The sequence below is a fragment of the Eptesicus fuscus genome, chromosome 6, assembly GCF_027574615.1.
Source record: "Eptesicus fuscus isolate TK198812 chromosome 6, DD_ASM_mEF_20220401, whole genome shotgun sequence".
NCBI lineage: Eukaryota > Metazoa > Chordata > Mammalia > Chiroptera > Vespertilionidae > Eptesicus > Eptesicus fuscus.
In genome coordinates, this window is record NC_072478.1 from 107,596,121 (window position 1) to 107,623,856 (window position 27,736).

The 27,736-nt window shown below is 65.4% G+C and overlaps 1 protein-coding gene across 1 annotated transcript; it reads right to left on the reverse strand.

Annotated features, from left to right (window-relative positions):
• Positions 1-357: 357 nt before the first annotated feature.
• On the reverse strand, positions 358-26,086 carry LOC103299201 (kinesin-like protein KIF19). Its single transcript, XM_054716760.1, has 19 exons — positions 26,045-26,086; positions 24,899-24,979; positions 21,542-21,652; positions 19,144-19,231; positions 18,070-18,206; positions 17,808-17,933; positions 16,382-16,576; positions 14,604-14,756; positions 13,722-13,844; positions 12,939-13,086; positions 11,447-11,636; positions 10,117-10,303; positions 8,873-9,068; positions 7,050-7,177; positions 5,423-5,517; positions 4,592-4,772; positions 3,981-4,292; positions 3,345-3,468; positions 358-458 (listed from the first exon to the last, which is right to left on the reverse strand). Exons 1-19 carry the CDS (start codon positions 26,078-26,080, stop codon positions 358-360), a joined length of 2,712 nt encoding a protein of 903 aa, XP_054572735.1. The 5' UTR covers positions 26,081-26,086.
• Positions 26,087-27,736: the final 1,650 nt, after the last annotated feature.

Below are 27,736 nucleotides of genomic sequence, written 5' to 3' on the forward strand. Positions count from 1 at the left end.
GGGCTGGGGACAAGCTCTCTTGAGGGCGCCACTCGTGTCCGTGGCGTCCTCACTTGCGCCTGGGCCGGAGGGAATGCCGGGTCCCAGCCCACGGAGGGCGGCTCCCGGAGCAGGAGTGGTTCTGGGATGAGCACCCGCAGTCGGAATCACCCATAAAAGCCGAAGTGCCTGGGGCGGGGCTCTGACACCCACGGGTGGCCCCTCCTCTGAGGCGGCTGCTGAGACTGCTGCTGGCGCTACGGCTGCAGGAAGCCGGCGGCTGCCCCACAGCGCCCCCGCCAGGGCCTGTCTCTCAACCCAGCTTCGGGGCAGGGCCGTGCCGGACCGGCAGCTCTGCCCCGGCTCTGCCTGCCGTCCTCACAGGGGTCTTCTCGGGCCCTTGGCACTGCGGCCCCGGGGCCTGCGAGGGCTGCTGCGGGGCGGCGGGCTGCGGCCTCGGCCTCCACTGTCTGCAGACCCTGGAGCGGGAGGAGATGTCAGTCTGTGGTCAAGGCCAACTCCAGGCAGCCCTCCTCCCCCCGGAGCCTCAGCAACCGTCGTCAGTGCGCTCCTCGGCTCCCGGGTTTTCAACCAGACCCACGCGCACCAGAGAAAGGGGTCCCTGTCCACCTGCCAAGTGCAGCGCCCCGTCTCCACGCAGAGCCGCCAGCCACCGAGGGCGGGAGGCGACATGCGCTGTGACCCAGAGGCCGGGCCTCCGCCCCCGGCCTCCACCCTCGGCCTCCGCCGGGCCTTTCCTGACAACGCAGGGCCCACTCCAGGCGCTCAGGGACCAGAAGGCCCTGGTTTCTCTGGAGCCCGGGCTGGGCCCTGGGGGGTCCTAGGGACTTGCTCTCACTGCGTGTGGCTGACAGGTACTCGCCCTCTGTATCAGCCGGGGAGCTGCCAAAATATCCACCCCTTTGGGGGATATTGATTTTAAACTGTTTATTAAGAAACAAGTCTTGCCCGGTTGGCGTGACTCCGTGGTTGAGCATCAACCTATGAACCGGGAGGTCACGGTTTGATTCCCGGTCAGGGCACACGCCCGGTTGCGGGCTTGATCCCCAGTGTGGGGTGTGCAGGAGGCAGCCAATCAGTGATTCTCTCTCATCACTGATGTTTCTGTCTCTCCCCGCAGCGTTCATCACCTGCATGTTTTCCTCTCTGACATCAATAAAAATATACTAAAAAAGAAGGAAGGAAGGAAGGAAGGAAGAGGAAGGAAGGAAGGAAGGAAGGAAGGAGAAAGAAGTCTAGAAGGAACCTCTGACCTCTCCCCCTCCCCTTCTGCCCACGGGACTCAGCGGGGACCCTGTCCAGGAAGGAGACCTCGGGTGCAGCCTCATGTGAATTAATTTGAATTCCGTGTGGTGAACCAGAGGGCTCCGGGCAGGCCTGCCGGCTGGACCGTGTCCTAAGTGTGTGTGTGTGAGAGAGAGAGAGTGTGTGTGTGTGTGTGTGAGTGTTTGTGTGTGAGAGTGTGTGTAAGTGTGTGTGTGAGTGTGTGTGTGCGTGTGTGTTTGTGTGTGTGAGTGTGTGTGTGTGAGAGAGAGTGTGAGTGTGTGTGTAAGTGTGTGTGTGTGTGAGTGTGTGTGAATGTGTGTGTGTCTTCCTCAACTCCCCGTAAACCGCTCCTTGCTCTTCTGAAATCTAAGAGCTTGCGTCTCCCTAGACCTGTCGTCTCACACACCCTGCTTCCTCGTGTCTTTGGAATTTTCATGGCCCATATGCCTGAGTGGATGCCCACGCGTGTTTGTTAAGCTTTGATTTCCTCCTGTTGCTGTGTGTGTGAATGTGGTCAGTGTCCCGGCGGAACTCAGAAGGTGGGGGGAGAATCGCTAATAGTTCGGCCCCCTCACGGCTGAGAGGATGGGTTTTCTTTCGGCCCCGGCGGCCCCGGCTCCGGGGAGCGAATCAGCCAGAGGAGCGAGCGGGGCGGCTGCGCGGTGTGCGGAGCGCGAGGGGCCGAGAGTCTCCTGCTCTCCCTCCTCTGCCGCGGACGGCCTGGTCTGTGTTCGTCCGTGTGGACTGACACAGCATACGTGCAGCAAACACCAGTCCCCGGACGGACAGGCCAGACGGGAAGCTTTAAAACGCAGGATCCAGGTGTCGGTCACACGCGGGCGCCCTCTGAGCTCCACAGGCCTATCGCCTGGTCCCAGCCCTCGCCCTTCCCTGCGGGGTCAGCGAGGACCACCCCCTCCCGCCCGCCTCTGCAATGTGATCGACTAGAAACACCCCCGCCCTCAGCAGCAGGCGCAGGGCAGCCCCACAGCGAGGTGTCCCGCAGCCAGTTTCGGGGGGGGGGGGGGGCGGGCGCGCTTCTTTCTTGCGCTCATTTCCCGTTTCCCAGGCCCACAGCGAGCACCTACTTCTGTGATAACTGCGCCCGGGAGCCAGGACGCCGGCCTAACGGGGAGCCAGGGGCCAGGGCGGCTGCATAAAGGCAGCACCGAGGCGCTCGCTTTCGAGGACTAGCTGCCCTCCGCTGGGTGCCCTCCACTGGGTGCCCCTCCGCTGGGCGCCCTCCGCTGGGTGCCCTCCGCTCGGCGCCCTCCGCTGGGTGCCCTCCGCTGGGTGCCCTCCGCTGGGTGCCCTCCGCTCGGCGCCCTCCGCTGGGTGCCCTCCGCTGGGTGCCCTCCGCTGAGTTCCCCTCCGCTGGGTTCCCCTCCGCTGGGCGCCCTCTGCTGGGTGCCCCCCTGCTGGGTGCCCTCCGCTGGGCGCCCTCCACTGGGTGCCCCTCCGCTGGGCGCCCTCCGCTGGGTGCCCTCCGCTGGGTGCCCCTCCGCTGGGCGCCCTCCGCTGGGTGCCCCTCCGCTGGGCGCCCCTCCGCTGGGTGCCCCTCCGCTGGGCGCCCTCCGCTGGGTGCCCTTCGCTGGGTGCCCCTCCGCTGGGCGCCCTCCGCTGGGTGCCCTCCGCTGGGTGCCCCTCCGCTCGGCGCCCTCCGCTGGGTGCCCCTCCGCTGGGTGCCCTCCGCTGGGTGCCCTCCGCTGGGTGCCCTCCGCTGGGTGCCCTCCGCTGGGTGCCCTCCGCTGGGTGCCCCTCCGCTGGGTGCCCTCCGCTGGGTGCCCTCCGCTGGGTGCCCCTCCGCTGGGTGCCCTCCGCTGGGTGCCCTCCGCTGGGTGCCCCTCCGCTGGGTGCCCTCCGCTGGGTGCCCTCCGCTGGGTGCCGGCAGGCCTGCGGAGGCTGAGCAGCTCTCACGGCTTCTCTCCGGAAGCCAGTGGCCACTCACTGGCCTGAGCCCTGAAACTCACCACACCCAGGAGCACACACCTGTCACAGGGTCCCCTTTGGGATGGGGGGGAAGGGGGGGGAAGAGGATAAAGGACACAGACACGGCCCGCGCTCTCCTGGCCCCGTACCTGCGTGGGGGCCGGGCTTCGTCTTGGAGGCCGCGGGGACAGCAGGGAAGAGGCCCGAGGACTTTGACGGCTGATGGGGTGCAAGGGGCGCCTGGCTCTCAGCCAAATGCTCCGGGGAGGGGGGCTGCGGGGGAAATCACACAGCAGGGTGGGTGGGGCGTGGGGAGCAGGTCGGGAGGAATCCAACATCAGGGTCACTCTGAGATGAACCCATGCACTGCTTAAACGCCTACTGTGTGCCAGCCTGCCCTAGGCGCCGGGGTCTCGATCATACACCCTAACGAGGGCGGTCTGATCCCACGTTTCCCCTTCCCAACACCGCCCCCCACGGACGGGTTCCCACCTAACCCCCGAGACGGTTCACGTTTAAATACACAGGCTGAGCCCGGCCGGCGTGGCCCCGAGGCTGAGCGTCAACCTATGAACCAGGAGGTCAGGGTTCGATTCCCAGTCAGGGCACAGGCCCGGTTGTGGGCTGGATCCCCATGGGGGGCGTGCAGGGAGCAGCGGCGCAGGGACCTGGCGCTCTCCTCCCCTTGCGTCCAGGGCCCCACCCACCCTGACCCTGCTGGTGCCGCCTGCCCTCTGCTGTCCGCCGGGACCCCTGGGACCGGACGCGAGGCCCTGTCCACCCACCGGCCGTGCGCCCCGGCTGAGGCGGGGGGACCGCCGGATCCGGGCCTTCCTCTCCACGGAGCCCTCCCGGCCGGGGCTGGCGCGGGGCCGCCTCCTGTCTGCGGGGCTCGTGTCCCTGGAGTCCGGGGCCGGCTCCTCGGGGAGGTGGAGGGAGGAGCGGCCGCTGCCGCCCTCGCGGTCCTGGGCCTGGCAGCGCCGGGAGGCCGCGACGAGGGCGATGCTCTTGGTGCTCGCGGCCACCTCCTCGAGGTCCGGGCCGGCCGGGGGGCTCAGCCTGGAGGCCCCGGGCTTTGCCCGCAGAGCGCTCGGCCGCTGAGGGGACACAGCGGGGTCAGGCGGCCCCGGAACACCAGGGGCCTGGCCCAGGGCAGCAGGTTATTTGGGGGGAAGCCTGCTTTGGGGAGACCAGCGCCCGGGAAGCATGTGAGGAAGCCAGGCGTGGCCTGGGCGCCTGTGAGACCTCAGGTCACGGCCCCGAGGGCTGCGGGGCCTCGGCTCCCAGAGCCACAGCGGGGACCCGGGACCTGACCCCTCAGCACCCGCACGGCCGGAGTCCCGGGAGCAGGGTCCCAGGGGCAGGGGCGTCCTCCGCACAGTCACCCGCGGCTGACAGCCATCTTGGTGGCTGCATAAAGAGAGTCCTCCTTCCGGAAGCTTCCCTGCTGCTCGCCCTGGCCCAGTGCACCTGCTGGGCCCCGGGACCCGCACGCACCCACCTCGTGCGCTGGCGGCGTGAGCGGGGCGCGGCGGGGCGGCGGGGCGGGGGCGGCTTTCGGTACCCGGAAGCCGTGGCTGCGGAGGAAGCACAGGGCGCCCTCAGCCTCCACCGCGGCCCCAGGTCAGCCCGGGCGCGTGGCTCCGAGGAGATGCGGCCGCGGACACGCTGCCTCCGAGGGGGACACGCCAAGTGCGCGAGCGACTGCAGCCCAGGCGCCGGCGTGACACTCGCTGTGAAGAGGGGAGGCCGGCAGTGGAGGCCTTCGAGGCACAGACCTCGCCGGGACGTGGCCCCTGAGGACGTGCCTGGCCCCCCCCCCGCCCCCCCCCCCCCCCCCCCCCCCGGCCTCGGCACCGGCCCCGGCCCCGGCCGTCGCCTTCTCCGGAAACCCGGACAGTCCGAGGGCAGAGGTCCTGCTGCGCTGAGGAGCCGGTGGTGCCGGGAGGGGCTGCTCACCCCACAGACCAGCGGGTTAGAGGCGGGACTTGGGGGGGCCCCGTCCCAGGAGGTCGGATGTGGCCAGTGATGTAATAATTGTGCTGCGTGATGAAACCCCGATAAAACCTGGAGACAGAGGCGGGGAGCTCCCTGTGGGCCCCAGCTCCCGGGGAGGGGGTGGGGAGTCTGCCCCGGCCTCCAGGCCTCCAGGCCTCCAGGCCTCCAATTCCGCGGCCTCCCCTGGAACCAAGGGCAGCGATGCGCGCCTGAAGCGGAGCCCGCCCACCTGTCTGTCTCCAGCAGCTCAAAAGGGGTGCCCCCCAGGGGGCCCTTCCCGTCGTCCTGGTCTCCGCGGGCCTCCTCCGGGGGTGGAGAGCCATCCTGCGGGAGACAGAGGAGCTGGGAGGCATCCGGGCTGGGGCGCAGCCAGCCAGGGTGCCCCGAGGTCCCGGAGGCCCCGCCCAGCAGCCAGGGTGCCCCGAGGTCCCTGAGGCCCCGCCCAGCAGCCAGGGTGCCCCGAGGTCCCTGAGGCCCCGCCAGCAGCCAGGGTGCCCCGAGGTCCCTGAGGCCCCGCCCAGCAGCCAGGGTGCCCCGAGGTCCCTGAGGCCCCGCCAGCAGCCAGGGTGCCCCGAGGTCCCTGAGGCCCCGCCCAGCAGCCAGGGTGCCCCGCCCAGCAGCCAGGGTGCCCCGAGGTCCCTGAGGCCCCGCCCAGCAGCCAGGGTGCCCCGCCCAGCAGCCAGGGTGCCCCGAGGTCCCTGAGGCCCCGCCCAGCAGCCAGGGTGCCCCGAGGTCCCTGAGGCCCCGCCCAGCAGCCAGGGTGCCCCGCCCAGCAGCCAGGGTGCCCCGAGGTCCCTGAGGCCCCGCCCAGCAGCCAGGGTGCCCCGCCCAGCAGCCAGGGTGCCCCGAGGTCCCTGAGGCCCCGCCCAGCAGCCAGGGTGCCCCGCCCAGCAGCCAGGGTGCCCCGAGGTCCCTGAGGCCCCGCCCAGCAGCCAGGGTGCCCCGAGGTCCCGGAGGCCCCGCCAGCAGCTCTCTTCCCCGGAGCCCCAGACAGACAGAAAGGGGGCTCTGCCCGGAGCGAGGGCCGGGCCGCAGTGGGCCTTGACCCTGGAGCAAAAACGGGCACAGGGCCGGGCGCCTCGGCTGCTCGTCGTCCGTGAACCAGGAGGTTCGATTCCGGGTCGGGGCACAGGCCTGGGTGTGGGCTCGATCCCCAGTGGGGGGCGTGCAGGAGGCAGCCGGTCAGTGATTCTCTCCCTCTCCCTCCCCTCTTTCTAGAAGTCAATGAAAACATGTAAGAAACAGGCGCAGGGGCGCCGCTGGCTGAAGTCAGGGGTTCCCCTTCCTTTCTCCAGAGGCAAAGCCGAGCGCCTGCGGCTGGGGGACCAGGCCTAGTGGCGGGCGTGGGCAGAGCTTGTGACGGCCGTGTTGGTCTAAATAAGGAACTCAGAGCACCCCGCTTCCCTCGGGCGTCCCCATCTCCACCCTGACCTCCTTCCGTAAGGTGTCCCCAGAATGGGCAGCAGACGTGTCCTCACACCGGGGCTGGGGGACCCCCTGGGGACCCCCAAGCCCAGAGGAGAGCCTGAGACCCGAGGGGTTGCTGCGGCCCCAGAGGACGCCCTGGCCCAGGCTTCCTTCCTGCGGCCGGTACCTTTCGCCGCGGCCCAGGCGGCAGACCTGCCTGTGAACATCACACCCCGGAGCCCCCAGCACCCCCAGGCTCGCCACCCCACACCGGCCGGAACCGGAACTGCTAGGTGCGTCTGGCCAGCGGCAGCCCGACTCCTGGGGTCCCCAAGTTCCTCTTCCCGCCTCCAGGGCCAGTGTCCCACGGCCTCGGCACAGGCCTAAGCCCAGGCGGGTGGGCGGGGACACGCTGACCAGGGCCATCCCCGCCGGTGCCCGGGACGCACCGGCAGGGAGCTGGCCGCGGTCGTGGCTGAGTGCAGCAGCAGCAGGCGGTCCAGCGAGCCCTCGCCCAGCGCCCGCGCGTACAGGCCGTAGCGCTCGTCCAGAGCCGTGGGCACGGGGAGGCCAGCGTCTGCAGGAGAAGGAGAGCGGTCAGGGCACGGCCGCCCGGTCCAGAGATGGGCTCGCCCTTTGCCGCCGGCGGGCGAACCCTCCCAGAGGCCGCGTGGCTGTGACTGCCCTCGGCTCCGTTCCCGCTGCTTGAATGTGTGCTGCTGGTTCACGCGCCGCCCTCCCGTCACGAAGTAACACGCGTGCTTCCGAGAAGAAGACCACGCGGGTCAGAACTCAGAGGGCCCTGGCGGGCGTGGTCCATGGTCAGAGCGTCGGCCCGACAACCAGGCTCGGGTGATTCTGGTCAAGGGCCCGCTCCTGGGTGCAGGCTCCCCGCCCGGTGGAGATGGGGGGGGGCAACCAATGATGTGTCCCTCTCACATCCGTGCTTCTCTCTCTCCCCCTCCTTCCCTTCCACTCTCTCTAAAATCAACGGAAAGCCCGGCCGGCGGGGCTCCGTGGTTGAGCGTCAACCTAGGAACCAGGAGGTCGTGGTTCGATTCCCCGTCAGGGCACCTGCCCGGGTTGCAGGCTCGATCCCCAGTGTGGGGTGTGCAGGAGGCAGCTGAGCAATAGCTCTCATCATTGATGTTTCTCTCTCTCTCCCTCTCCCTTCCTCTCTGAAATCAATAAAAATGTATTTAAGAAAATAAAATCAATGGAAAAAATGTCCTCTGGTGAGAATTAACAACAACAACAATGAAAAGGGAGCTGACGAGCCGGCGTAGGTGTGCACCCAACAGAGCAGCACAGGTGGGCGGACAACAGGCAGAGGCTCGCGGCAGCGTGAACACTCGGTGTCCCGAGGCAGACGCAGCCCCACGCCGTCAGCTGAGGCGGGAAGGAAGGCGCTGACCGGGGGCCGTGCTGGCCTGCAGAGGAGTGAGGGGGCTGGGGGGCCTGGACTGCGGAGGAGTGAGGGGGCTGGGGGCCTGGACTGCGGAGGAGTGGGGGGCTGGGGCCCAGGACTGCAGAGGAGTGAGGGGGGCTGGGGGCCTGGACTGCGGAGGAGTGGGGGGGGGCTGGGGGGCCTGGACTGCGGAGGAGTGGGGGGCTGGGGGGCCTGGACTGCGGAGGAGTGGGGGGCTGGGGGGCCTGGACTGCAGAGGAGTGGGGGGCTGGGGGGCCTGGACTGCGGAGGAGTGGGGGGCTGGGGGGCTGCTGGGGGGCTGGGGGGCCTGGACTGCGGAGGAGTGGGGGGCTGGGGGGCGGGGGCCCAGGACTGCAGAGGAGTGAGGGGGCTGGGGGCCTGGACTGCGGAGGAGTGGGGGGCTGGGGGGCCTGGACTGCGGAGGAGTGGGGGGGCGGGGGCCCAGGACTGCAGAGGAGTGGGGGGCTGGGGGGCCTGGACTGCGGAGGAGTGGGGGGGCTGGGGGGCCTGGACTGCGGAGGAGTGGGGGGGGCTAGGGGGCCTGGACTGCGGAGGAGTGGGGGGGGCTGGGGGGCCTGGACTGCGGAGGAGTGGGGGGCTGGGGGGCCTGGACTGCGGAGGAGTGGGGGGCTGGGGCCCAGGACTGCAGAGGAGTGGGGGGCTGGGGGGCCTGGACTGCGGAGGAGTGGGGGGCTGGGGGGTGGCACAACACCGAAATGGTCCCAGCAGGTGGCGCAGCACATCACATGCATCTCGGCAGCGGGCACCGACCTCGCGCACTGGCCTTGCGCGCGCAGCGACTCCCGGGGTGCACGGCAAGGGGGGAGCAGGGCCCGGCCTCACCCTGAATGAGCTGCCGCTGGTCCCGGATGATCCGCTCACACAGCAGCCGGTGCTGGCGGAGGCGCCCGATGAGCAGGTCCCTCTGTGCCAGCAGGTGCGCCCCGCGCAGGTGGCCGGCCTGCCGCGCCGTGTTCTCTGCCTCCAGCTCCTGCGCCGCCTTCCTCTGGGGGCTGGCCAGGCGCCGCTCCAGCTCCGCCTGCGGGGATCAAGGTCTGTGCCACCCACTCCCCACACAGACCCTGCCCGCGTGCCCCACGGACCCTGCCACTCCCCCCACGGAGCCTGCCCATGCCCCCCACGGACCCTGCCCATGCCCCCCACGGACCCTGCCCGCGCGCCCCCAATGGACCCTGCCTGCTCCCCCCATGGACCCTGCCCGCTCCCCCCACGGACCCTGCCCGCGCGCCCCCAATGAACCTTGCCTGCTCCCCCCAATGGACCCTGCCCGCACCCCCCACAGACCCTGCCCGCGCCCCCCACGGACCCTGCCCGCGCACCCCCAATGGACCTGGTGTGCAAATCGAACTCAAGAAAATAGTCAGCAGCCGGTGTGGCTCAGCGATTGAAGGTCGACCCATGAACCAAGAGGTTCGATTCCCGGTCAGGGCACATGCCCGGGTTGCGGGCTCGATCCCCAGCGTGGGGCGTGCAGGAGGCAGCCGACCCATGATTCTCTCATCATTGATGTTTCTCCCTCTCCCTTCCTCTCTGAAATCAACAATACATTTATAAATAAATAAATAACTCGCTCTTCTCAGGAAACAGCCTGGGAGAAGGCTCCCTCTCCAGAGAGCAGACGAGAGCGGCTCCCGGCCACGGCCCTGTCCTCTCTCCGGTGCCCGCGGCTGCCTGGGGAGCTGGGCGAGCGGCCGGCGGAAGCCCCTCCCGGAGCAGCCGAGGCCCTGCCGCCCCAGAGCAGCCGGTGTCGTCCTCAGACCGGCAGCAGGGCTCTCGGTGGACTCCACGCGGCCACCTGCCCCCTGCCTGGCCGCTGCTCCTCTGCCCGGCCTCCCGCCCTGCACGCTGGCCCTGCAGCCCCGGTGTGGCCGTCACTAACACGCAGGGACATGGATTTGCAGCCAGACCCGCCAGCCCAGCTCTGCTCCTGCCCCGGAACCGGGACCCCCTCTCTGACCGCTGAGCCTGGCTTTCCCGCCCGCAGAGGGTGTGAGGGGCCGGTGCACAGGCAGCCATCAATGCCAGTGATCGCACCAGGTGTCGCCTGGGCTGCGGCCCCTCCCCACCTGGAGGGCCGTGGTTTTCCGCTGCGCGGCCAGCAGCAGGGAGACCTCCTCTCCGGCCAGGGCCCCCTCGTGAGGCGCTGCGGACGCGCCCTCGTCCTCGTCCTCGGCTGCATCGGCCACCGCCTGCTGCTCGTCCCTCTCGGGCGCCTCGTCCTGGGCGCGGTGGGGGGTCTTCTCCTGCTCCCAGCTGCAGCCATGACAGGGGCGGGGTCAGCGTCCCTGTGGCGCCACTGGTCTAGTCACAGGCGTGAGCACGGAAATGGGCAGAACTGGGTCTGCTGTCTGACAAAAACTGGAAAAGTGGACAGGTGAATGGCCCGGCCGGTGTGGCTCGACCTATGAATCAGGAGGTCACAGTGTGATGCCCGGTCAGGGCACATGCCCGGGTTTCAGGCTCAGTCCCCAGCAGGGCGTGTGCAGGAGCCGATCAATGATTCGCTCTCATTGATGTTTCTATCCCTCTCCCTCTCCCTTCCTCTCTCTCTAAAATCTAATAGAAACCGAATTAAAAAAAAAAGAAGCGGTGAATGTTTGCAGTGTGATCACCGAGCAATTAAGCACAGGACCCTGTCGCCAGCCCGCCCCTCCCACCTGGACTCCTCCGAGGCCAAGGACACCGGCCTCCCGCCCCTCCCCCTTCTCCTCTCCCAGTCCCTCAGCTGTGCAGCTGCCCCTGGGCCCTGTGAGCTCAGGGCAGAACTGGGCAGGGGCCCCCCATGAGGAAGGACAGGGGAGCTGCGGCTGGAAAGGGGCAGGCGTGCCTCGAAAGCAGGCGCTTGCGTGGTTAAGCAGAGAGAGGGGGAGAGGGAGGGCGGGATCGCAGCGGGTGGCCCGTGGCCCGCCTGTCCCGGCCAGTGTGGCGATGCCTGGTGTCCCCGTGTCGTGGCTAACAATGCCCCACCTCCCACGCCTGTCGGGATGACAAAGCACCAGGCCGTCCCAGCACGGCAGCCTGCTCACTGCGGGTGGACGGGCCACAAGGGCTGGGCAGTCCGAGAGCCGGCCCCACCCCGAGCCTCAGCATCGCCCTCCGTCACGCGGGTTGACCCCAGCCTGAGGGCTGGCTCTGGGCTCCAGCCTGTGAAGGGCCAGCGGGACCTGGACACCGTCCCCACCTGCTCCAGCCTCGCTCCAGGCGGGAGGGCGGGAGGGAAGAGAAGGAGCCCTCGGCTAAAGGCCCCGTGGGGACACACGGGCAGGAGAGGGAGGCTGGACCGTCGCCAAAAGGAGCTCCCACCAGCGACCCCCCTGGTTCTTCTTGGCCCTCCTGCCCTTGGGGGGGTGGCCTGGGCCCTGGGCCCTGGGCAGCACCCATGGCGGGCACACTCACTCTGCAACGGCCAGCAGGTGCCGGGACACGTCGACGTGCAGCGCGACGTTGGCATCCTCCAGCTCCAGCAGGCTGGGCTGCATCTCCGGCGGCGTCTGCAAGGCCCCCGCGAGCTGGGCCCGGGTCTCGCTCATCTGCAGGCGGCTGTCCTCCTCCTGGGTCCTGGGCGGGTCCTGGGCGGGCATCGCGACTGGGGCAGCAAGAGAGCCAGCGGCACTGAGAGCGGTGCCACCTGAGCCAGGGCTGAGCTCCAGGCCTGCCCACCAAACAGGCCGGCTGGGAGGAGCTCACGCACTGAGGGTGGGTGGGTGATAAATTGACGAATGATGGGTGGATGGATGGATGGATGGATGGATAGATGGGTGGGTGGGTGGGTGGATGGATGGATGGATGGATAGATGGGTGGGTGGGTGGATGGATGGATGGATGGATGGGTGGGTGGATGGATAGATGGATGGGTGGATGGATAGATGGATGGGTGGATGGATGGATGGATGGGTGGGTGGATGGATGGATGGGTGAGTGGGTGGATGGATGGGTGGGTGGATGGATAGATGGATGGATGGGTGGGTGGGTGGATGGATGGGTGGGTGGATGGATGGATGGGTGGGTGGATGGGTGGGTGGATGGGTGGGTGGATGGATGGATGGGTGAGTGGGTGGATGGATGGGTGGGTGGATGGATAGATGGATGGATGGGTGGGTGGGTGGATGGATGGGTGGGTGGATGGGTGGGTGGGTGGGTGGGTGGATGGGTGGATGGATAGATGGATAGGTAGATGAGGGATGGATTGGAGAAAATATTTGCAGACCACATATGTGCTAAGGGGTTAATATCCAATATATATAAGGAACTCATACAACTTAACAGTAAAAACAATCTGACAGGAAAATGGGCAGGTGACCCGAAGAGACCGTCTCCCAAAGAAGACGTGCAGCGAGGCCGGGCGGCTCAGGGGTGGAGCGCTGACCTATGAACCAGGGGGTCACGGTTCACTTCCCACCAGGGCTCATGCCCGGATTGCAGGCTCGATGCCCAGTGGGGGGGGGGGGTGCAGGAGGCAGCCGATCCATGACTCTCTCTCCTCACTGACGCTTCTCTCTCTCCCTCCCTCTCTGACGTCAATAAAAACATGCTTCTGAAGAAGACATGCAAGTGGCCAGCAGGCCCATGACAAGGTGCTGGGCATCACTGACCGTCAGGGAGGTCAGCCCAAAGCCCGGAGACACCAGCTCCCCCTGGCGGAGCGGCGGTTGCCAAGGCAGGAAAGACAAGCCCTGGCAGGCCCAGGAGAACGGCGCCTGCGCACGCCGGTGGGTGTGAACCGGTGCGGCCGCTGTGGAAAACAGCGGCCGTTTCCTCAAGCCCAGCCCGTCACGGCCTCCCAGCCTCCTCTCCCGCCACAGGCACTGTCTGTCCCTGAGCTCACAAACCCCTCCCCTCCTCCTCCCCCCCCCCCCCAGGGTGACACCAGGCCTGCGCCAGGCTCTACCTTGTGCGTCCCGGAGCCCAGGCTCGCTTCCCCTCCGCTCCTGCCTCTCGATTTTGGACTTGAGGTGGGCGATCTGCCTGCGCAGGTCGGAGATGACATCCGTGTCCTGGTCGAGGTGGTAGGACACGGTCAGCAGGTTGCGTTTGACCTGGTGGGCAAGACACACCAAGGTCAGGCCAGCAGCTGCCCGGAGGGAACTTCCATAGCCAGGACCTTACGGCAGAGACACGCAGTCTTGCTACTAAAATTCACATCAGCCCGGCCGGCGTGGCACGGGGGGTGAGCGTCGACCTAGGAACCAGGAGGTCATGGATGGGTTCCTGGTCAGGGCACAGGCCCGGGTTGGGGGCTCGCTCCCCAGTAGGGGGTGTGCAGGAGGCAGCCGATCCGTGACTCTCTCTCATCATTGATGTTTCTATCGCTCCCTATTCCTTCCTCTCTGAAATCCATAAAAATATTTGTTGAAAAAATTAAAATGAAATTCAAATCAGTACTACTCCGCCTTAAAACGGAGGACATTCCGACACATGGAACATGGGGGCCTCGGGGACATTGCTCTTTGCAAAGGAAAGGAAGGAGCTTGAGGCAAGGACATTCTGGCTTCGGGGTCAGGGAGCCGAGTCCACGCCGACGTCCTGGTCCGAGAAGAGGAGGCCCAGCAGAGAGAGCAGGAGGCCTGCAAGGCCAGCACGGAGCCGGAGGTGCGCACAGCCGAGGCCCAGAGCACCAGGCTCTGGGGGTGGGAGCGCGAGGGGCGTGCGTGCACGGCGGGCAGGCGCTCACCCGGGTCTTGATGTTCTTGGCTCTGTCCGCGTACAGCAGGGTGCTCCTCGACTCCTCGAAGGACGTGCTGGCGGGGCTGATGTGGGCGATCATCACCGTCCGGCTGTTCCCTCCCAGCGCGTCCTGCTCAGCGGGGGCACGAGCTGGGGTGGCGGGAACAGGCCCCCCTGCCCAGTGTGCTGTCTGTCCCCCACCCCGCCAGGCCCGGGGGCCCCGCCCCGAGGCTCCTGCTCCAAACCCTGAGGGGGGCAGCTGATGCGGGGCCCAGGGGCCAGGCTCGGGGGTGACGCTCAGGGTGAGGTGGGGCCTGTGCCAAGCCCACCCCTCCGCCTTCTGCTCCGATGCGGGCAGGTTCGGCCGGAGGCGGGTTTGCAGGGACGCGCTGGCTTCGCCATTGTTTACGGGAGCCCGCCTGCTGCAGAGCAGAGGCGACAGCAGCGGCTCGGCGTGGGGAACCTTCTCGGGCAGACTGCCGTGATGGAGGCAGGGAGCTCCCTGCCCCTAGAGGCATGCAAGCATGGGCTGCACCATCCTGAGAGGGCAGGGCAGTCAGGTCGTGACTAGACATGGTTTCTCCCATGTTTTCCTGCCTTTGGGGGTTGCTAGAAGGGTCCTTAGACCTCACTCAGGGCCTCTCTCCTGGCTGGTAAGTCCTGGAAGATGCACTCAGCTATGGCAGCAGAACACACATGCACACCCACACACACATGTGCACACACATGTGCTACAAACATGTGAGCGTGCATGCACATGTGCACGCATGAGCATACGGGCACACATACACCCATGTGCTCACATATATGTGCACGCACACACAAGCATGTGGACGTACACATACACATATGTGCACACATATGCACACACCCGGCCTGCAGCTTGTACCTTGAGCAGGCGTGTGAGCTTGCTGTCCCTGAAGTTCACGTACTGCGTGCGGCCGCCGCCCCTCTCACTGAGCGCGTTGATGCAGTTGCCCAGCGCCAGCAGCGAGCGGTTGATGTGCGCGCCCTCCTGCATCCTTTTGCCTCGGTTCTGGGTCTGCTCAGGGAGAGGCCAGGCTGTGCCCCCACCCGCTCCCCACACCAGGCCCCGGGAGGGGACTGAGGTCCAGGGCCATACCTGTCCCCCGGATGCTCGGGCCCTGTAGGCACGGACTATACCCAAACCCGGGGCCGCGATGAGAACAGAAGCCCACGGGCACACTGGGCAGCCGCTGAGAGGGAGGGGAGCCGTGTGCGGGCGCTGGCAGGTGCCCTTTAACATCACCAATGAGGTGAGCGTGGGCAGGCGTGTCTGCAGCGCCATCTCATACAGTGAAGATGCGAATGTGCGCTCACTAGGCCGGCCCCACAGCCGGCACCCCCTCAGCCTCCCGACATCACACGGGCCACGGTCCCCCTGCCCGTGTCGTCCAGGACTGGGTACCAGGGCCCGGGACAGCCCTCTGTCCTCACACAGCTGGAATTATTCCAGCCGCAGCCCCGCCTGCTCGCCCTGCCCGCCTGCTCCTCCCCTGGAAACCACGCGAGGGCTCTCACCCCGTGCCCCCCACCCCCGAGGGCCCTGTGCTTCCCCGAGGGGCCCGTGTCGCGGCGTGGCCTGCCCCTCCTCTCGAGAACCGTCACTCACTATCTTCCCAATGGCTGCTGTCTGACCTGCTGGCCTCTCCTACCTCACATTCCCCATAACATGCACCATGGTAATCCTAGGGGTAGGTTACAATACCCGACTCGGGCCCGACCCGCGTGACTCATGGTTGAGCGTTGACCTATGAACCAGAAGGTCAAGGTTCAATTCCTGGTCAACTCAGTGGTTGAGTGTTGACCTATGAACCAGAAGGTCAAGGTTCAATTCCTGGTCAACTCAGTGGTTGAGTGTTGACCTATGAACCAGAAGGTCAAGGTTCAATTCCTGGTCAGTCAGGGCACATGCCCGGGGTTGCAGGCTTGATCCCCAGTAGGGGGTGTGCAGGAGGCGGCCAATCAATGATTCTCTCTCATCATTGATGTTTCTCTCTCTCTCTTCTCCCTTCCTCTCTGAAATCAATAAAAATATATTTTTAAAAATAGCCTGACTCTGGGCCAGGCCTGCCCGATTCAGGAGCCCGGGTGCCAGGGCAGGGCCAGGGCAGGGCCAGGCATCGTGGGGGAGGGAGGGAGGGAGGGAGGGAGGAAAGGGCCTCCATGATCAAAAGACCCAGAGCCCGGGGCACAGGGCGGAGGACGGATATGGGCCAGGGCGGGACCCAGCACTGACCCCTCGTGCTCGGCCGGTCCCTCCCCCTGGCAGGCTCTTCCTTACACTCCCCCAAGTCCTCAGGGCCCCGTCAGGCCAGCCCTGAGGCCCCACCACTACCACCCCCTCCTCTGAGCTCCCCTAAGCTCTGTGTGGACCCCAAACCTCAAAGCACAGGCCTCCCCAAGCTGCAATGGTCTGCTCAGTCTGTCTCCCCGACCCCTGAGGCTCTGGGCTCCCTGCGGGCGGGTCCGACTGTGCGGGGGCGGGGGGCTGCCACTCAGAAGCCCTCCATTCACTCAGCCAGGGCTCAGGGGGCACCCCCAGGCCTGGGAGCTGGAAGGAGGACAGGTCCTGCTCACAGACAACGGGGCAGGTGACAGCTGAGGGATGGTGGGAAGATGGGGTGGGGCAGGTCGGAGGAGGACCTGGGATGCCCGCTCCGAGCCCGCCAGGTCCACCAGGAACAGCCTCCCGACGCGCACGCCCTCCGCCAGGTGGTGGCCGCGGCCCTGCTGGCGCACGGTGACCTGCAGCACCGCGTGGGAGCGCGAGGACGTCCTGTTGGCGGCCGTGGGCTCCTGCGTGCGCTGCCGGTTGCCCCTGGTGAGGAGCTGCATGATCTGAGGACAGAGCCGCGTGGGGGGCGGCCGGTTAGGGCCCGAGGGGCCACGTGCTCCCTCCAGATCCACCGGGCACGGGAAGGGGTGCCCCGAGCCCCTGGGGCAGCTCGTGCTGGGGTGCTGATGCAGCCCCTCGTCAAGGGGAAGCGACCTCTGGTTGCGGGGAAGTGACTGACTCACGGAGAAGCGGCAGGGTGCTGGGCACGCGTGGCCCCTCGCCGGCCTCTGCCCGTGGCAGCCCTCACCAGTGGATTACCCATCTCTCCCCCTCGGAGCCGGGGCAGCCAGAACCCTTCTCAATGCAGATCTCGGGCCCTGAGGGGGCGGCAGGTGGGCAAAACCCTCCTGCGAGCAAGCAGCTGTGGAAATCACGCCCAGGAGGCTCTGCTGAGCACCTACTGTGTGCACGCATGCTAGGCCTGCAGAGCAGGGGTGAAGGAAGCCGGGCACAGTGCTTGCGACCGAATAGGCAAGAAGCCGACCTCTCCCCCGCCAAGCCCACAGGGCTGGAGCTCGGCCACGGGCGGGCCGAGCAGACCCTGCGGATGGGGCAGTGGGAGCCCACCCCAGGGCAGGGCTGTGTGGGGGGCACTGGGGAGCCTGGGGGCAGAGAGCAGGGACAGGGCTGCAGGGCTGATCACACTCGCCCTCGCTAAGGAGCGACCTTAAAGTGGGGAGGGCACCCGGGGTCACTGAGGCCGCCTGCATGACTGCAACCACTAAGGGGGGTGCTACAGAGGGGCGTCTGAGCGGGGGTGGGGCCTGCAGAGGTGGGGGCTGAGCCAGGGGTGGGGCCTGCAGAGGGGGGTCTGAGTGGGGGTGGGGCCTGTAGAGGGGGGTCTGAGCGGGGGAGGGGCCTGCAGAGGTGGGGGCTGAGCCAGGGGTGGGGCCTGCAGAGGGGGGTCTGAGCGGGGGTGGGGCCTGCAGAGGGGGTCTGAGTGGGGGTGGGGCCTGCAGAGGGGGGTCTGAGTGGGGGTGGGGCCTGCAGAGGGGGGTCTGAGCAGGGGTGAGGCCTGCAGAGGGGGGTCTGAGCAGGGGAGGGGTCTGCAGAGGGGGGTCTGAGTCGGGGTCTGTGGGGGAGTCTGCCCAGAGTGCAGGCCAGGAGGGCGGGGAGGGGCAGATGCTGCCCACCCCGAGCTGAGGAGCAACGCGGGGGCTGTGTGCCCGGCTCTGCTGTGAACCCGAGGAGAAGGGCCTCCTGGCCTCTCCGAGCGCGGCGCCCGACCCTCACCTCCTGGGCATTCGAGGTGGAGACCTCCGTGATGCCCGCGACCTGGATGCTGCCCCTGGCGTCCTCCCTCAGGTCCAGGGGCCCCGAGGACGGGCTCAGCAGGTCCCGGATCACCTCGTTGTAGACCTGGGCGAGACAGAGCAGCTGGAGAAGCAGAGGGCAGGGCTCACCGTCGCTGCTCTGCGGGCGGAGCTTGGCAAAGGGCATCCGGGTAACGTGCCCATCTGGCAGGTCGGGCACCTGAGGCAGGTGGCAGGCTCACCTCCAGGTAAGACATGGACACGCTGGAGTCCATGCTGCCCCGGGTCTGCTCGATGGCCCGGAAGAGGTCGCTGAGGGTCTGCAGGTAGATGCCGGGCTCCGCCTCCATGCCCAGCATCGTGTAGGTCTTCCCGGCCCCTGGGGCACCGCACGCACGGCCCTGAGTGGGCGCAGACCCCGCGGGGGCGCTGCCCCGGACTATGCCCGCCCGCCGCCTCGATCGTGCACACCCTCCCGCTGCCGACACCTGGCTCTCTATTCTGGTAACAAGGATAAAACTGTCAGTCCCACCCGGCCCTCGTGGCTCAGTTTTTGAGCGTTGACCTATGAACCAGGAGGTCACGGTTTGATTCCCGGTCAGGGCACACGCCCAGGTTGCAGGCTCAGTCCCCAGTGGGGGGCGTGCAGGAGGCAGCCGATCCATGGTTCTCTCTCATCATTGGTGCTTCTATCTCTCCCTCTCCCTTCCTCTCTGAGAACAATAAAAAAATACATTTTTTAAACCCACAACAGCCTCAGCAGTCCAGCCTGCCTGCAGAGGAAACGGGCGGATGGAAAGGGAGGTGCAGGTGCTGTGAGCGGGACAGGGGTCTCTGTCTCTCCAGATTCTCTCCAAGGCGACAGTGCCATTTGGTAACCGAATCACCGCATCACGCTTTTTAGGGAGTCTCTCCAGGGGCCCCTCCCTGCCCTCCCGTCCTCTGGTCGGCAAGGACCAGGCTCTTTCCCTTCGCCGGCGCCTGGCACATAGGAGGTGCTCGTTGAACGGACGAGGGATGAACAAGCCGTGGCTGTGGCCAGGCCCTGCTCAGGCCTCAGTTTCCCCATCTGCACAGGAGGGGCAGGGCCCGACCCGCGCTGACCCCGGCGCCTCTCCGCAGGGAGAAGGCTGTGGTTCTCGCCACCAGCTGCGTGCTGGGGGAGCCGCTGTCCCTCTGTGAGAGGGACCTCACCTGCCTGAGGCTGCCGTGCCAGGAGCCGGGGCGCAGAGGCCAGCGCGGCGCCAGCCACGGCAGGTGCTTCGGCTGTTAGGGAGTCCGCACCCCCAGCACCTCCCTCCCACCACGCCCGGTACCTGAGGGGCCGTAGGCAAACACCGTTGCGTTGTATCCGGAGACGACGCCGTCCACCAGGCGCTGGGTGGTGGCGCGATACACGCCCCCCTGCGGACGGCCAGAAGGACACACATGTCCGTGGGCAGCAGCGGAGCGGCCCTGGCTGTGGAGACAGCCGGCAGAGTCCATGCCGTGTGGACATGGGCAGGGCCCAGGGGAGGGCGCCCAGGCACAGCGGGGGGGGGGGGGGCACAGTTGGGCTCCACCCCGGGATGCGCCGTCACTGCGCCACCCGAGGCCTCACCTCGCCGCCCCGCCTCCCAGTGTGAGACAAGGCGGACCCCAGGGAGGCTGCGAAGGGGGTTACGGGAGAGCGGAGGGACACTCCCCCGCGGCCTGGCCCGCGTCATACCACACGCCTGTGAGTCCTTCCCAGGCTTCTGAGGAAACTGGGAGAAGTCAGAGGGAATGCAAAGGCTGGGACAGCCCCAGGGCCCGGCGTCTGGGGGAGCATGCGACCCCTCGTTGTTGTTGCTGTTGTGATCTCTGTGACCCCTCTCCATGGGACAAAACTGGGACCAGGAGTGCAAGTCCCCACCGGCCGGATTACGGTCAGGAGCAGTACAGCGATGCGAGTGTGGGGTAGTGAGCTCCCTGTCCCTAGGGGCATTCAAGACAGGACTCCTCCAGGGACCCAGTGGGGCCGGTGGCAGGAAGGAAAGAGGTGGACTGAGATGGCTGCAAACTCCCTGCCCCCCGCCCCCGATGTGCGTCTAATCCCCTCTCCCCAAGTCTGGGCCAGAGGGATGCCATGCCTGGGATGGCCGAGCCTTTTTGACACCTGGCAGCTGCCCCCTCATCCCCTTGGAGCTCAGGGCTGCCAGGCCACACGGGAGGCCACAGGTGGGTGCTGCAGGGGACAGCGCCCACGGACTCCCGCAGCACCAATCCACTGACAGCCCGAGGGGGGGCCTGGAGACGTGGGCGCAGTCGGGCCTTTGGGTGCCTGCAGTCCCTCCCATTATGACTAAAGCCGCCCAGGTGGGGCCGCAGGAGCAGGACTGATGGGAACTGGCAGCTGCAGTGAAGGGCGGGGGGATGGGGCGGGGGTCCTGGCAGGTGAAGGTGGTGCAGATGGAAGGTCCCCTGGGTGCAGGGCTGGGCCCAGTATCCCAGCTTCATCGCCTGCTGGGCGGACTTTCCCACCTCAGGAGGCCGGGGTTCAGATCCGCTCTGCAGGGCTCGGGAGTGAGTGTCCGGCACTCTGCATGCCGCTCTGAGCCTGGGGCCCCCTCTGATGTGGGGTGACAAGGCCCCTCTCATGGGCAAGGGCCAGGGGAGGTGCTGGGCAGGGAGGTGCTGGGCATGGAGGTGACGGACGGGGAGGTGCTGGGCATGGAGGTGACCGACGGGGAGGTGCTGGTGAGGACCACTGGCCTGGCCTCACTGGGAGGCCTCACGGGCCTCAGGCTCCTCGTCTGTGGACTGGGTCCTCGGAAGCCTCTGCCTGGACCCGCCCCCTCTGCTCTCAGGGTGGAATCCTCCTTCCGGTCTCAGCCAGAAGTGCCCCCGAGAAGGCCTCCGCTCGCGGCCTCCACAGCACCAGTACCAGTGGTTTGTTTCTACTGCTCACTGTGCCGCCCCTCCTGGGACAGGAGCCCTGTGCAGGGAGTGTGCTCTAGACACACGGCAGCCGACACCACTGTGCTAGATGGATGGTGGATGGATAGGTGAATGAATGAATGGATGAATACATGATGGATGGATAGATTGATGGATGGGGGAATGGAAGATGGGTGGGGGGATGGAATGATGGATGGATTTGTGAGTGGATGGATGGTGGTGGATGATGGATGGATGTGTGGATGGGTGGGTGGATGGATGGATGGATGTGTGGATGGGTGGGTGGTAGATGGATGGGTGGATGAATGGATTGATGGATGGATGGGTGGTGGATGGATGGGTGGATGGATGGGTGGATGGATGGATGGATGGATGGTAGATGGATGGATGGATGGATGGGTGGTGGATGCATGGGTGGATGGATGGATGGATGGATGAATGAATGGATGGATGGATGAATGGATGGATGGATGGATGGGTGGGTGGTGGATGCATGAGTGGATGGATGGATGGATAGATGGATGGATGGATGGATGGATGGATGGGTGAATGGATGGATGGATAGATGAATGGATGGGTGGGTGGATGAATGGATAGATGGATGGATGGGTGGGTTAATGGATGGATGAGATGTGTAAACCCTGCTAACCTCCTTGATCATCAGGGAAACCCCTATGATGAGTGATAGGTGAGACCATATGGCCACCCAGTCCTCCCCAGGGGACGGCAGGGCTTGGTGAGGACAGTCAGGACAGCCTGGCCCAGAGGGACTAAGGGGCGGTGGGCAGAGGGTACCTGCGACGCGTGCTGGTCGAAGACAGTGTCAAAGATGAAGGTCTTCTCCCGGGACCGGTGTGTGCGCAGCGTGTCCTCGGGGTCCTCGCCCGGGTCCATGAGCACCACCATCTAGAAGCAGGGGCGGAGGGTCAGTGGGCTTTGGGGGGGCGGGGGGGCGCTCAGGGAACCAGGTGGGCAGGCTCCGCAGGACGGGTGGGCTTCGTGGACTGTAAGGGGTTGAGCCAGCGTCTGGCTCCTGCGTTCCCTGCGTGACCCCAGCACGTTCACTCCCCATGGGTCTCTCTCTTCTTACCTGGGGGCTCTGCTATCCAAGTGAAAGGGAGAACGGAGGTGTGGGGTGCTCAGGTGCCGGGAGCAGGACCCGCCTGAGCTCTGCAGCTCTTGGTTTCTCTGAGGCCCGGCCCCCCTCCTGGCCCGTCCCATCTCACATGAACGCGTAATGATGAGGGAGGGTGAGGACGTCTGGGGACCATGGGAGGTTCAGAGGCACCTTTCCCAAGGGGTTGGGGGGCAGGGCAATTAGAGACCAGTCAGCTCTGTTTACTCCGAGCTGGAGGGTGCTGGGGAGGAGCCACAGTGTTAGGGACACGTGGCCTCCCGCACCCTGCCCACGGCCCTTGGTGCCTGGCTTTGGAAACAGGTCCCGGAGGGAAGGGTGCCCAGAGGTTCAGGGGGGCAGGGGGGACAGGGGAGCAGGCTGAGCAGCCCCGGGGCCTGGCTTCGGGACAGCACTTCTTCCAGGACATAAGCCAACTCTCTCCTTCCAGTGATGGGTCCAAGGCCGCGATTTCATTTGTCATTTCATAGCACATAAACTAATTACTCAAATTCTGCGCACACCAAAAGAATACATTAATTTTTTGCTGATCTAATAAAAAATAGGTATAATTTTGATTAATTTACAAATAATAATAATTACCTACCCTTTTTGCTCCAAAGTGACTTTTTAAAAAAACAGGTGCCTACCCCTAGCTGGTTTGGCTCAGTGGATAGAGCACCGGCGTGAGGACCAAAGGGTCCTGGGTTTGATTCTAGTCAAGGGCACCTACCTTGGTTGAGTTGCCGGCTCCTCCCTGGCCCGGGCCCTTGTCAGAGCGAATGCAGGAGGCAACCAATCGATGTGTTTCTCTTACATCAATATTTTGCTCTATCTTTCCCTCTTCCACTCTCTCTAAGTCAATGGAAAAATATCCTTGGGCGAGTCTTTAAAAAAACGAAGAAAACAACAAAAAACAGGTGCCTATACTCGTCTATAAGGATGTCTGGAACAGGAGTTAACGGATCAAATACAACCTTATTATGCGACATAACCAGTAAGCTGCGACGGTATCATGTGACCTGTACATCCATGGTTCGGGACAGGGCATTCACACCGACGGCTATGGTGTGCTGGCTGGTGTCCGTTTTATTTGAGTCTCAGGAAAAGAGGGCAGGGCCCTGGCGGAACAGTCAGGTGTTGCCTGTTTCATAAATCCCCGCAGCACCGGTTGAAGTCGCTGGTCTAAGGCGGGAGGGAGGACCCAGGCTGCTCCCCCTGCGCCTGCGGGCTGGGCCGGGCCTGCGCTGGAGGGGCCCTGGCCAGGCCCCTGCGGGCTCCAGCCCAGCCCGGGGAGTGCGCCTGGCGGGAAGAACTCGCACGGAGCACTGGGTGGAGGCATTCGGCCGGCTCCCTCTGAAATGTCCCGTAAAGGGAGTCTGCGATCAGGGAGCGAGAGGGACGCGGAAACAGAACGTTACCGCCTGGGACCCGGGGCTCAGAGGACCTGGACCTCCTCGGGGCCTCGAAGGCCTTCGAGTAGCCTGACGTCACTTCACAACAAGAAGCGAAGCCCGGCCGGGTGCTCGGTGACTTAGAGCGTCATCCCAATGCGCAAGGCTGCAGGGTCCATCCCTGGTCAGGGCATGCAAGCATGCATGAACAACAAATGGATGTCCGCTCTCAGGTCAGATTTAAAAATGAAATAAAAGGTAAAAGAAAATGCTACAACATGGACGAACCCCAGAGACACAGTGCGGGAAACGAGCCGCAAAGGGTTCCCCCGCCCCCTGTGTGATTCCACTGGGTGAGCCGTCCAGGGCCGGTCACTGGGCTGGGACAGGGGCGGGGGCGCTGCTGAGCAATACGGTCTCCTTTGGGGCGAAAATGCTTTGGAACTAGACGGAGGCGGTGGGTGCACACGTTGTGAAGGTGCTAAATGCCACTGAACGCTCCACTTTAACATCGTGAATTCTCAGCCTGACGCAGTGGCTCAGTGGCTGAGGGTCGACCTTTGAACCAGGAGGTCACAGTTGGATTCCCAATCAGAGCACATGCCAGGGTTGGGGGCTTGGTCCCCAGTGTGGGGTGTGCAGGAGGCAGCTGATCCATGATTCTCTATCATTATTGATGTTTCTATCTCTCTCTCCCTCTCCCTTCCTCTCTGAAATCAATAAAAACATATTTAAAATAAATAAATAAAAAATGAAGCCGCCTTTCTAATGGCAAACGGCAAATCCGGTTCACTTGACAGATTTCCCTCACCTGTGGCGTTCATTCTGCAAGTGACCAGCAGCGCTCCGGAGCCACGAGAGCCGGCCTCCAGCCCGAGTCCGAGGAGCAGGAACCCTTAGCCACACAACAGGTGCAGGTCCCCATCCCGGTCCCGGGCCTGGGACAGTGCTCAGCCAATGAGACGCTGGCTCCAGCGGAGGGTGGGGGCCTGCCCCGCCCTCTCCCACACACCACTGAGCCCCAGGCTCCCCGGGCCTTTCGTGACCCCCGCCGACCCCCACGGCCCTGAGTTCCGACATCACACACTCATCTGTTCCCAGTTTGACCCCCACACGAGGGGAGCTGGCGGTGGGCCCTTGTTGCCCCCACGGCTCCGCCTCGGCGTCCCTGGTGAGCCTGACACGGACATTTGTTGTTTTTTTTCTTTTGAGAGGAAGGGAGAGGGAGAGATAGAAACACCAAGATGAGAGAGAATCAAGGATCGGCTGCTCCCTGCACACTCCACACTGGGAATGGAGCCCACAACCTGGGCATGTGCCCTGATCGGTAATCAAACCATGACCTCCTGGTTCATAGGTCAACACTCAACCACTGAGCCACCGGCCGGGCTGGTCATTTCTTCAAAGAGCGAATGAGTGAGTGAGTGCGTGAATGGTGAGTGCGTGAATGGTGAGTGAGTGAGTGAATGGTGAGTGAGTGCGTGAATGGGTAAGTGAATGAACAGTCCATGGACGGATAACCAGCGTACAGAGGGGCATGAATCACCGAATGAGGGTGAATGAGCAATTGTCCCAGGGGAAGTGCCACGCCCGGGAGGGTGAGCCTCACGCCCCCCGGACACACCCTGTGCCCCTCGGCCTCACCTGGTCACCCACTTTGTGGGCGATGACGGTGGCTCCCTCCTCCTGTTCTGTGTCATTGAGCGGGCGGATCCGAAGTGCTACCTGTGGGCGGGACACCATGCAGCTGCGTCCGGGGCCTCGTTCCCCCTCTCGGCCCCTCCTGGCCGCCCCCACCTGAGCTTCCCACTCCTAGTGGAGCACGGGAGACCAGCAAGCGAACCCCAAGCCCCTCCAGGCATAACTTTTTAAAAACATATCTTTATTGATTTCAGAGAGAAAAGGAGAGAGAGAAACATCCATGATGAGAGAACCGTTGATCTGCAGCCTCCTGCACGCTCCCTACTGGGGATGGAGCCCGCAACCCAGGTATGTGTCTGACTGGGAATCGAACTGTGACCTCCTGGTTCATAGGTCGACGCTCAACCACTGAGCCACCGGCGAGGCCAGGCATAACTTCCTACCCAGCAGCACGAGCTGCTCACCCCCCACAGGGCGCTCAGAGGAGCAGCGACTCAGCGGCCGCCTCAGTCTCGGATGGGGAGACGGAGGCACTCGCCAAGGCCCACAGCCAGTCGTGGCCCTGCCCTCACCTGGCCCTCGGCTCCATGGCCCTCCCTCTGCACGCCCCGCCCCCCTAAGGGAGCCCTAGGGAGCCCTGTGGAATCGCAGACCAGGGCCCCAAATCCTCCTCCACCCCGTGTGAGCCGTGCCCCCACCCCACCCTGCTTTCTCTTTAAGACGGGACAGCCCTCCTGGGAGACACAGAAGCTGGGCTCCTGCCTGGACAGTCATGGCTGCTCTGTAACCAGCCTACGGGTGTGGGCAAGTCCCTGGCTCCAGCTCACAACGGGCAAACGGGCCAAGGTTCCAGTGACCCAGCAGGTCAGGCCTCGCAGGGCCTGGACAGGGCCAGGTGGAGGGCCTACCCCATCCCGTCTGGGGGTCCCTGGTCCAGGCACTGAGTCCCCGGGGAGGGAAAGTCAGAGGCAGGGAGTGAAGGGGTATCTGGAGAAGGGGTCGCTATGCCCCATGAGGGCAATCCCCATGAGGGCAGGCGGGCGGGCCTGCACGGGCTGGGCGCGGGGGCGGAGGTCAGCAGGCAGCCAGGAGTGGGAGGCAGCCTCGGGGACACAGCCCCACGGCTTCAGCCACACAAGGGACACTCACCGTGAGCTGCTGGTCCTTGGGTTCCATGTCCCTCATGGCAGGGCTGCCCGGGCCGGGGAGGGGCGGGCACAGAGCCGGCGGTGTCTGCTCCCTGCTGTCCGGCTGCACAGACCTGCAGTGGGGTGAGAGGGCACACAGCAGTGGTGACTGCTCCCTATTCCCTGGGCTGCACAGACCTGCAGTGCGTCACCGGCCCCGCCCTGGTGGCCCTGGTGACATCAGTGCCCCAGGGGCCCCTCGGGGATGCTGGGCTGCCCACGTGCTGCAGGTGGGCCCCAAGCAGCCAGGTGGCCCAGGCCCGGTGGGTACAGGCTGGCTGCCCGCCAGGCACACGGTTACAGCGCCAGCCTTTGACTATGCACTAATCTGATGCCATGGCAACCCAGGCTCCTCTGCCCCCATGGCACCTGCTCCACGGTGAGCCTGCCTGGCCCTGCCCCAGCGTGGGCTTGCAGCTTTCCCAGGGCAAGGGAGACGGATGCCACCCACTGACATGCAGTGAAATGCTCCCAGCTGTGAGCGCTTCCCCCGGGTTTCTAAAGCCACCTGCAGTGCCCTCGGGCTAGGGGAGGATGTGGTGGCTGCCCGTGGCCCGCCCTGTCCGGCTGTGGCCTGAGTGCACCAACGCCTGCTCCTCTCCCACGGCGCCTCCAGGGATGCCGCTGCCTGCAGGTCAGGCCCTGACGGCATGGCAGACTCGCAGGTCCCTGGCCACAGGCAGCCCGCGCTGGTGCGAACCGCCCGTCACTCCTGCACTTGCTGTGAACCAGAGACCTAGACCGTCAAGTTCAGGTCAGAAACCCCAACCACAGGGCCTCGGGGCCACAGAGGCTCCTCCAGGGGCTGGGCCTCAGGTCGACTGCTCAAGGGCACCACGTGCTCCAGCCGCAGGCCTGGCAGCAGACCAGACGTGGTCTTGGGCAGAGTGGTGTGGGGCACATCCACGGTTCCTTCATTGGGCTCCAGGATCCCTGTCCCCTGCCACGAAGCACCAGCCTGACCGGTCAGGACGCTGCTGGAGCCCAGGTGTCCAGGTTCTGGGCCAGGGGCCGTCCCACCCACCCCACCCCACCGATGGGCCAGGAACTCCCCACAGGGCAGCTGGGAAAACATGTCTGCAGCAGAGGATTAGAGCAAGCAGTGTTTCAGGACGTCTTTATTGACAACTTATGGAAAACAATGACAACTAGTGAGCTCAAGGCATGAAGTCAGTCCTTCGAGAGCGTTGGAATCCGTTAACTTCTGTGCCTTTTCCTGCTCCGGCAGGAAGGCGGCACCGTCGGCTCCCTGAAGACCAGGAGGAACAAGAATGACCGCACTGCAGCCGAGAGCGTACGCCTGGGTGAGGCTCTGCGAACACACACAAGCGCCTGTGGTCGGACAGGCCACGCTGGGCAGCAGGCCAGCCCACGCAACGGGCCGAAGCCACACGGCTTTGCTCACTCCCCTCCAGTGGGGAAAGGCCCCGTCATCAGAGGACCATAGAATAGCAGCTAAAGCGACAACTCGCCACGCCTCCCAGGGAAGGTGGAAGGTCCCCTCACGTCCGGGAAATGACAAGCATGGAGAACTCGGAGACACTGCTTCCGGACGGCTGGGCAGGGCACTCCGACCCAGCGCTCAGCTGCACAGGACACAACCACGGGGTGCATCCCAGCCTGCCACGCCCGCGAGAGCACGTGACCGAGGGGC

Excerpts from the sequence above, each read along its gene's own strand:
- LOC103299201 (XM_054716760.1), bottom strand. The coding sequence starts at position 26,080 with ATGAGGGACATGGAACCCAAGGACCAGCAGCTCACG. Across the intron at positions 18,207-19,143 it reads GTTTGCCTACGGCCCCTCAG|GGGCCGGGAAGACCTACACG; the intron begins GTACCGGGCGTG and ends GCGGTGCCCCAG. Across the intron at positions 4,293-4,591 it reads ATGCAGCCACCAAGATGGCT|CGGCCGAGCGCTCTGCGGGC; the intron begins GTCAGCCGCGGG and ends GTGTCCCCTCAG.